This window comes from Neolamprologus multifasciatus, chromosome 23 (assembly GCF_963576455.1).
Source record: "Neolamprologus multifasciatus chromosome 23, fNeoMul1.2, whole genome shotgun sequence".
NCBI lineage: Eukaryota > Metazoa > Chordata > Actinopteri > Cichliformes > Cichlidae > Neolamprologus > Neolamprologus multifasciatus.
Genome location: NC_140460.1, coordinates 29,483,644 through 29,493,307, shown reverse-complemented (window position 1 = coordinate 29,493,307; position 9,664 = coordinate 29,483,644). Strand labels below are relative to the sequence as shown.

General features: G+C 47.5%; 1 protein-coding gene across 1 annotated transcript; it reads left to right on the top strand.

The window, feature by feature from the left end:
- Positions 1-1,718: 1,718 nt before the first annotated feature.
- On the top strand, positions 1,719-6,137 carry LOC146491923 (uncharacterized). Its single transcript, XM_085150128.1, has 2 exons — positions 1,719-1,896; positions 2,350-6,137. Exons 1-2 carry the CDS (start codon positions 1,719-1,721, stop codon positions 2,862-2,864), a joined length of 693 nt encoding a protein of 230 aa, XP_085006254.1. The 3' UTR covers positions 2,865-6,137.
- The last annotated feature ends 3,527 nt before the right edge of the window (positions 6,138-9,664 follow it).

Here is a 9,664-nt window from a genome sequence, read left to right as displayed (position 1 = left end):
TATCTGCATCAGATATTAAGTGTGACCAAAAGTGGTTCACTTGTATTGACCTAGCAAATGCATTCTTTTGTCTTCCACTGCATGAGTCACTCAGAGACATTTTCTCATTCACATACAGAGGCAAAAAATTCAGATACACACGTCTACCACAAGGTTTTGCACTTTCTCCTGGCATTTTCAATCAGGTGCTCAAAGAGGCCCTGTCAACATGTAATTTGCCAGATGGATGTACATTGATTCAATATGTCGATGATCTTCTCATTGCAGCCCCGTCAGCAGCGGATTGTGCTTCAAAGTGAGTAAAGAAAAGTTGCAATTGGTTCGACCTGAGGTAACATTTTTGGGTCGGGTAATCGCACACAAATCAGTGGGTTTAATGAACACACACAGAGACCAAATTCTGACACACCCAAAACCGCGAACAGTGAGAGAAATGCTTTCTTTCCTTGGTTTGACAGGTTACAGCAGAAAGTTCATTCCTGACTATGTAGGTAAAACTGCCCCTTTAAGGGGCCTAATGAAGCAAGTTGGCGTTCGAAATCTTAAGGCTGAATTGCCTTGGACGTCTGACACTGAAATCGCGTTTATTGCATTAAAACAGGATCTGTCAAGAGCATCTGATTTGGTTACACCTAATTATGATGAGCCATTCTATTTGGATATTTCCGAAACAAACTCCGTCGTAAACGGGGTGTTGTTTCAGAAAAAAGGGGGGAGTAGGGATGTTCTCATGTATGTTAGTATAAAACTACATCCAACAGAAGCAAGACATCCCACATGCACACAACATGCAGCAGGGGTTGCCAAAGTCATTCAGAAAACAGCACATGTAGTGAGAGGACATCCACTAAAAATACTCACTACACATAGTATAGTGGCGTACGTGAACTCACAAGCATTTAGTATGACACCACGGGCGCAACAGAAATTGAGTAAAGTTTTGGAGGCTCCAAATTTGACATTCACACATGAAGGAACTAACATGGCAGATTTAATGGGAGCAGGGGAACCACATGACTGCGTCAAAAGAGCACAGGTTGAAGAAAAAATTAGAGAGGACCTGAAGGCGGAACCTATACCTGGAGCTGAGGATTGGTTCACAGATGGATGTTGCCACAGAGATGAAGAAGGAATAAAAACCGGGTATGCGGTGGTCTGTAGAGTAGGAAATGAGTATCAGGTCAAAGAAGCAGGAAGGATTGAGGGACAGCAGTCGGCCCAGAGAGCTGAAGTGATAGCCCTAGCTCGAGCTTTGAGGTTAGGTAAGGATATGAGAGTGAACATCTACACTGACTCAGCGTATGCATTCGGAGCAGCGCATGTGGAGCTGCCTCAATGGAAAAGAGCAGGATTCAGAACAGCAACCAACGCACCTATTTGCCACAAGAAGGAGATGGAGGAACTGGAGGAGGCCTTGGGCGATCCAAGAGAGGTGAGTATCATAAAATGCAAAGGGGAACTCACAAGGAACCAGCATGGTGGCAAAAGGAAACCAGAAAGCGGACGAAGCCGCAAAGGAGGCAGCAGGTTACAAAGGACGGAGACAAATGATACAGGTAATTGCAGAAGAGGAAGGGCCAATTAACCAAACGGAGGAGGTCAAACAGGCCCAGGAGGAGGCATCCCCAGAGGAAAAGGGGGTGTGGAAAAACAAGAGAGCCTGGCAGGATGGAGGCTTGTGGAGGGGGCCAGACGGGCATCCCGTGCTAACAGCCAAAATGGCGAAACAGAAGGTGAGTGAGGCCCACGGGCTTGGACACGTCGGAATAGCACAGATGGAGAGAAATCTGTGTCACTGGTGGCACCCTAACCTCAGAGAAATGATAAGGGAGAAGGTCAGAATGTGTCTAATCTGTGGAGCACACAATCCCAAGCCAGTGATCAAACCAGAATTGGGTAAGTTCCGGATGCCTGAGAGGCCGGGAGAGGAGATTGTCATTGATTTCACTGATATGATTGATTCAGGCCCTGGTGGTCTTCGTTATTTGTTGGTGTGTGTAGATGTACTGACCGGCTGGCCAGAGGCATGGGCGACTAAAAAGGAAGATGCGAGGACCGTGATCAAATGTTTAATCAATCATATTCCTCGACATGGGTTCCCTAAAAGAATTAGATCAGATAATGGAACCCACTTTAAAAATCAAGATTTGGCAAAGGTGGAAAAAATGTTGGGAGTTCAGCACAAATTTGGAACAGTGTATCATCCTCAATCCCAAGGGAAAGTAGAAAGGATGAATTTAAATTTGAAAAATAAATTAGCTAAAATCTGCGCGCAAACAGGGCTCAATTGGGTCGCAGCCCTGCCGATTGCGTTGATGACCATAAGATGTTCTGTTAATCAGTCCACAGGTTTCACGCCATACGAGCTGCTAACTGGGAGACAGTTTCCGGCACCTTGGACGGTGGGCCCGGTGGAACAGGGCACGAGAGGGAACAGGTCTCATGCACACTATTGGAACGAGTTAAAGGCGCTTGTGTCCAGCTTCACAAAGCAGGTGGCTTGTGAAAGACCCCCAGGAGAAGGAGAGGTCCCAGACGCGAGAGTGGTGTGGCTGAAGGTCATCAAACGCAAGTGGAAGGAACCTCGTTGGACTGGCCCATACGAGGTGTTTGCCCAGACGGCGAAAGCGGTTCAACTGAAAGGGAAAGGCGACAACTGGTACCACTGGTCGCAGTGTGCACCGGCACACGACAGCTGGGTGGAAAAAATTGCAACTCCACCCAACACAGGTGAAAAACAGAGGCAGAATAAACCCTCACACCTGTGCAACGGGCCGACCGGTAGTCTACCTGGGAGGCCGAAGAACGAAGACCAGCTTAGGAGGAAGTCACCGCGACAGCAAAAAGGAGCGGTATCAAATTGAAGATTTCACATAAAGGCTTTGATAAGAAGAGTTTTGAACTTGTAAGTAAAAAAAAAAAAAAAAAAAGAGAAAAAAAAACAAAAAAACAATTCACACATAATACAATGCCATCACAACAATCAGAAACCTGTGATGAGAGAGAAGTTACAAAAATTAACAAAATGTTACTTCGTTTGATGTTGACTATGTTATTAATCACCGCTATATATTTTTTGGTTTATTTGTTGCAGACCGGCCCACGCAGACTGTCTGAGCACGGAGGTCATTCCAGCCCAGCGCCACTCGATATACCACTCAGTGAACTCAAGCCGCGGGTGAGAATGAAGCGCGAAATCACTGGTAAAACGGATGAGTGTCTCAGCACTTATGGTGGTTTAGAATTAGATTATGTTAACGGCTCCACAACCTCTTTTACGTTTGATTTGTGTGATGTTTTTAACTGTAAGGGCGCGAGCAGTAATTGGAGGGGATACAATGTGTGGATCTGCTGGGACTACTCAGTGAGTACACATTGCGAAAGGGGAAATCGGCCTTATGACGGGTGGTGTAGGAATTGGAACCAGGTAAAGGGTTATACTGGGGAAAATTGGGAACCGTCAGAATTAGGACCAGGAAATGAGCTTAAACTTCAAAGGGATTACAGTCCATCTAAAAATCTGTTGACTTTGTCATTGGGGAATTGGCAGCGGGAAAAACCTGTATATTTAGTTGTGGGCGTGGAAACTGCAGGAGTTGATCCAAAAAGATTAATTAAAGTTAATTTCTTAGAAAAACATAACCTAGTACAGTCAGTTAGAAAAGAAACGGCAACACACGTGACTTCCAATCCAATGAACTCTGTTACTTCTTTTACAGGCCAGAAGGGAAGCGGGTCGTCGGAGGCGGTACCAGAGGAACAGGAACCAAACGATAGACGGGTCCTGTCAGTGGACTATAGCACACTAAAACCTCGAGATTTGATTGAACGCGCCACCGGGTTCAGTGACAGCAACATCTGGCTGGACTGGATGGCTCAAAATGCTAGAGAACAAAAATTGTCTAATTGTGTAGCTTGTGCTTCCGCTAGACCGCGTTTGTTCACAGAGCCTGCGCCACTGCATCCAGAGGATCAGTGGGGCTATAATTGCATGTTGCGAATGACGAGAGAAGTAGTGAATAGTGGGAATTGCACTGTTTTGTCCAGTTTATTTCCCCCTATTGACAAATACACCCAAGTAGGACCGTTTATGCCTAGAAAGGATAATTATACGTGTTTTAAGTTCTCCATGGATAAAGTAAAGTATAATTTGGGAGAAATTGATCCCAGTTGGTGTTCTGTTACACACCTGGGGAGGACCACAAATAATGTAAGTGATGCATCTACATTAATTGGAACCTGGGCCAGGAGCGGGCTGTATTATTATTGCGGCCACAAGACTCTTTTGGTTCGTGTTCCTCTGGGAAGCGTGGGGACGTGCGCGATGGTGAGACTAGGAGCGCCACTTATGCTAATTGGAAATCAGGTAAAAGCGACCCCACAGCGCAACACACGCACATTGGCAGCCAGACGCAAGAGACACATTTTGCTAAAAAGACAAATTGATGGAACACATGTTTATGACCCTCGAATGAATTCACCAACCTGGATCGACTCCATTGGAGTGCCCAGGGGGGTTCCAAATGAATATAAACTTGCTGACCAAATAGCAGCCGGTCTTGAAAATCTTCCAATAATCTCTGCTTTCTTTCCAGTGACCCCAAACAAGAACGTAGACAGGATTAATTATGTTCATTATAATGTGCTGAGACTCTCTAACCTGACCAGAGACGGGATGGAGGGGTTAGCGGAGCAGGTGGGTCCCACCTCATTAATGGGTGTGCAAAATAGGATGGCCCTTGATATGTTATTAGCAGAAAAAGGGGGCGTTTGTGCCATGTTTGGAGATCAGTGCTGCACCTTCATTCCAAACAACACCGCTCCGGACGGCTCAGTGACTCGGGCTCTTGAGGGCTTAAAGAGCCTGTCTGAAACGATGCATGATCACTCAGGAGTTGACAATCCGCTGGAGGGCTGGATGAACTCGGTGTTCGGACGGTGGAAAGGGCTTGTGCTTTCGGTCATGCTTACTTTGTCTGTTTTGGTGGGTATTTTTGTTATTTGTGGGTGTTGTCTCATTCCCTGTGCCAGAGCATTGTTAGAGAAAGTGATCACAAGGGCAGTGGACCCTGGAGTTGTGACTCCGATGTCCTTGATGCCACTGATGCACGTAGAACGGGCTGTATAGGTCAAGGAGTGACATAACATTTGGTGTTGTGACCTCTGGATTCTCCTAGAGGTCAACAGAGGGAATTGTCGGGTGAAAAGGGGTGTTTTACTTCATTTTTAGCAGTAGCATCATCATTATATCAGAATCATTAAATAAGCATTGCATTAAACATTGATTGACGCTATTGACATTACATTTAACCTTTGTATTACAGTGATTGTTATAACCTGGTGTTAATCTTTTATTTACAGGTGTCAGAATAATTATATGATCTCTCTTTGCAGGTGTAAACATGATCACCTTATACATATGGCAGTTTGTTGCTCATTATAGAGTTGTGCCCGAGTTAATAAAGGTCAAAAACTTCAGTCAGCGTTATGACTGGCTGATCCATGGTGTGGGATGACTTTGGGCCCAGGAGGTTGCACGCGCTTACATAACACTGATATCATGTGATTCTTTGTGATTCTTTAGTCAGTTATATCTTTTCATTAAGTTTTTAAGTAGTGGTAGTTCATTAAACCAACCTTCATTTAATATTGTATCCCTGACTCAGCGTATTATATACAGGTCAACTTGATAATTTGGAAAACCTTGCAGCTGTAATGTTGTGTCTCCGTAGGGGACAGCTCGCTCCAAGGAGAGGCGCTGGAGCCAGTGTCTGTCCTCGAGACGAAGAGAATGTTTTTCTTGATGTGTCTAAAATTGTCAATATTGACTGTATTGTACTATCTGTACGCATGAGGGGGCGTTCTAATACCCTGATTTTCATAAAACAATGAGTGTGTGGAGTTTGTATTGAGATCTGATGCTGTCTGTTATATGGTGTCCATCTCCCACGCGTGTGTTCATTAAATCATCGTTTGACTTGACGCGGCCGGACCAGTGTGGTTATTGTGGGTTTTCCTCCTGTATCCCTCCTCGATATTTGAATCCGCAACAGGCCTTATTCACCACACCAGGGCCAGTGCTTCCTGTGAGGCAATCTTTGCCACATCAGGGCCTGTGCTTCTGACTAAGACCATCCACATTTCACCATGCCAGTTGTACTGCTTGCTGAAAACTTGTTCACCACACCAGGGCCAGTGCTTCCTGTGAGGCAATCTTTGCCACAATCTTTGCCTGTGCTGTTGATTAAGACCATGCACATTTCACCAGGGCCAATGTTGCTTGCTGAGGCCTTATTCACCACACCAGGGCCAGTGCTTCCTGTGAGGCAATCTTTGCCACAATCTTTGCCTGTGCTGCTGACTAAGGCCATGCACATTTCACGAGACCCTGTTTTCCTGGCTGAGGCCTTATTCACCACACCAGGGCCAGTGCTTCCTGTGAGGCAATCTTTGCAACATCAGTGTCTTTGCTGCTGAATAGGGCCATGCACATTTCACCAGGGCCTGTTTTCCTGGCTGAGGCCTTATTCACCACACCAGGGCCAGTGCTTCCTGTGAGTCAATCTGTGCCACATCAGGGCCTGTGTTGCTGACTAAGACCATGTACATTTCACCATAGCCTTTGGTGCTGCTGGCTGAGGCCTTATTCACCACACCAGGGCCAGTGCTTCCTGTGAGGATATCTTTGCCACATCAGTGCCTTTGCTGCTGAATAAGAACATCCACATTTCACCAGGGCCTGTGTTGCTTGCTGAGGCCTTATTAACCACACAAGGGGCAGGTGCTTCATGTGAGGCAATCTAATGCCACACCAGTGCCTCTGGTGCTGCTGGCTGAGGCCTTATTCACCACACCAGGGCCAGTGCTTCCTATGAGGCAATCTTTGCCACAATCTTTGCCTGTGCTGCTGACTGAGACCATGCACATTTCACTAGGGCCAGTGTTGCTGGCTGAGGCCTTATTCACCACACCAGGGCCATTGCTTCCTGTGAGGCAATCTTTGCAACATCAGTGTCTTTGCTGCTGAATAAGACCATACACATTTCACCAGGTTCAGTGTTGCTGGCTGAGGCCTTATTCACCACACCAGGGCCTGTGCTTCCTGTGAGGCAATCTTTGCCACAATCTTTGCCTGTGCTGCTGGCTAAGGCCATGCACATTTCACAAGAGCCTGTGGTGCTGCTGGCTGAGGCCTTATTCACCACACCAGGGCCAGTGGTTCCTGTGAGGCAATCTCTGCCACATCAGGAAATGTGCTGCTGACTAAGACCATCCACATTTCACCATGCCAGTTGTGCTGCTGGCTGAAGCCCTATTCACCACACCAGGGCCAGTGCTTCCTGTGAGGCAATCTTTGCAACATCAGTGTCTTTGCTGCTGAATAAGACCATGCACATTTCACCAGGTTCAGTTTTCCTGGCTGAGGCCTTATTCACCACACCTGGGCCAGTGCTTCCTGTAAGGAAATCATTGCCACATCAGGGCCTGTGCTTCTGACTAAGACCACGCACATTTCACCAGGGCCTGTTTTTCTGGCTGAGGCCTTATTCACCACACCAGGGCCTGTGCTTCCTGTGAGGCAATCTTTGCAACAATCTTTGCCTGTGCTGCTGGCTAAGGCCATGCACATTTCACAAGAGCCTGTGGTGCTGCTGGCTGAGGCCTTATTCACCACACCAGGGCCAGTGGTTCCTGTGAGGCAATCTCTGCCACATCAGGAAATGTGCTGCTGACTAAGACCATCCACATTTCACCATGCCAGTTATGCTGCTGGCTGAAGCCCTATTCACCACACCAGGGCCAGTGCTTCCTGTGAGGCAATCTTTGCAACATCAGTGTCTTTGCTGCTGAATAAGACCATGCACATTTCACCAGGTTCAGTTTTCCTGGCTGAGGCCTTATTCACCACACCTGGGCCAGTGCTTCCTGTGAGGCAATCTTTGCCACATCAGGAAATGTGCTGCTGACTAAGACCATCCACATTTCACCATGCCAGTTGTGCTGCTGGCTGAAGCCCTATTCACCACACCAGGGCCAGTGCTTCCTGTGAGGCAATCTTTGCAACATCAGTGTCTTTGCTGCTGAATAAGACCATGCACATTTCACCAGGTTCAGTTTTCCTGGCTGAGGCCTTATTCACCACACCTGGGCCAGTGCTTCCTGTAAGGAAATCATTGCCACATCAGGGCCTGTGCTTCTGACTAAGACCACGCACATTTCACCAGGGCCTGTTTTTCTGGCTGAGGCCTTATTCACCACACCAGGGCCTGTGCTTCCTGTGAGGCAATCTTTGCAACAATCTTTGCCTGTGCTGCTGGCTAAGGCCATGCACATTTCACAAGAGCCTGTGGTGCTGCTGGCTGAGGCCTTATTCACCACACCAGGGCCAGTGGTTCCTGTGAGGCAATCTCTGCCACATCAGGAAATGTGCTGCTGACTAAGACCATCCACATTTCACCATGCCAGTTATGCTGCTGGCTGAAGCCCTATTCACCACACCAGGGCCAGTGCTTCCTGTGAGGCAATCTTTGCAACATCAGTGTCTTTGCTGCTGAATAAGACCATGCACATTTCACCAGGTTCAGTTTTCCTGGCTGAGGCCTTATTCACCACACCTGGGCCAGTGCTTCCTGTGAGGCAATCTTTGCCACATCAGGAAATGTGCTGCTGACTAAGACCATCCACATTTCACCATGCCAGTTGTGCTGCTGGCTGAAGCCCTATTTCACCATAGCCTTTGGTGCTGCTGGCTGAGGCCTTATTCACCACACCAGGGCCAGTGCCTCCTGTGAGGAAATCTTTGACACAATCTTTGCCTGTGCTGCTGACTAAGATCATCCACATTTCACCATGCCTTTTGTCCTACTGTCTGAGGCCTTATTCACCACACCAGGGCCAGTGCTTCCTGTGAGGAAATCTTTGACACAATCTTTGCCTGTGCTGCTGACTAAGATCATCCACATTTCACCATGCCTTTTGTCCTACTGTCTGAGGCCTTATTCACCACACCAGGGCCAGTGCTTCCTGTGAGGCAATCTTTGCCACAATCTTTGCCTGTGCTGCTGACTAAGAACATCCACATTTCACCAGGTCCAGTCTTGCTGGCTGAGGCCTTATTCACCACACCAGGGCCAGTGCTTCCTGTGAGGCAATCTTTGCCACATCAGTGCCTGTACTGTTGACTAAGACCATGCACATTTCACCAGGGCCAGTGTTGCTGGCTTAGGCCGTATTCACCACACCAGGGCCAGTGCTTCCTGTGAGGATATCTTTGCCACATCAGGGCCTGTGCTGCTGACTAAGACCATCCACATTTCACCATGCCAGTTGTGCTGCTGGCTGAGGCCTTATTCACCACACCAGGGCCAGTGCTTCCTGTGAGGCAATCTTTACCACAATCTTTGCCTGTGCTGCTGACTAAGGCCATGCACATTTCACCAGAGCCTGTTTTCCTGGCTGAGGCCTTATTCACCACACCAAGGCCAGTGCTTCCTGTGAGGCAATCTTTGCAACATCAGTGTCTTTGCTGCTGAATAAGACCATGTACATTTCACCATAGCCTTTGGTGCTGCTGGCTGAGGACTTATTCACCACACCAGGGCCAGTGCTTCCTGTGAGGAAATCTTTGCAATATTAGTGTCTTTGCTGCTGAATAAGACCATGT

Excerpts from the sequence above, each read along its gene's own strand:
- LOC146491923 (XM_085150128.1), top strand. The coding sequence starts at position 1,719 with ATGGCGAAACAGAAGGTGAGTGAGGCCCACGGGCTTGGACACGTCGGA. Across the intron at positions 1,897-2,349 it reads AGTGATCAAACCAGAATTGG|GTTTCACGCCATACGAGCTG; the intron begins GTAAGTTCCGGA and ends ATCAGTCCACAG.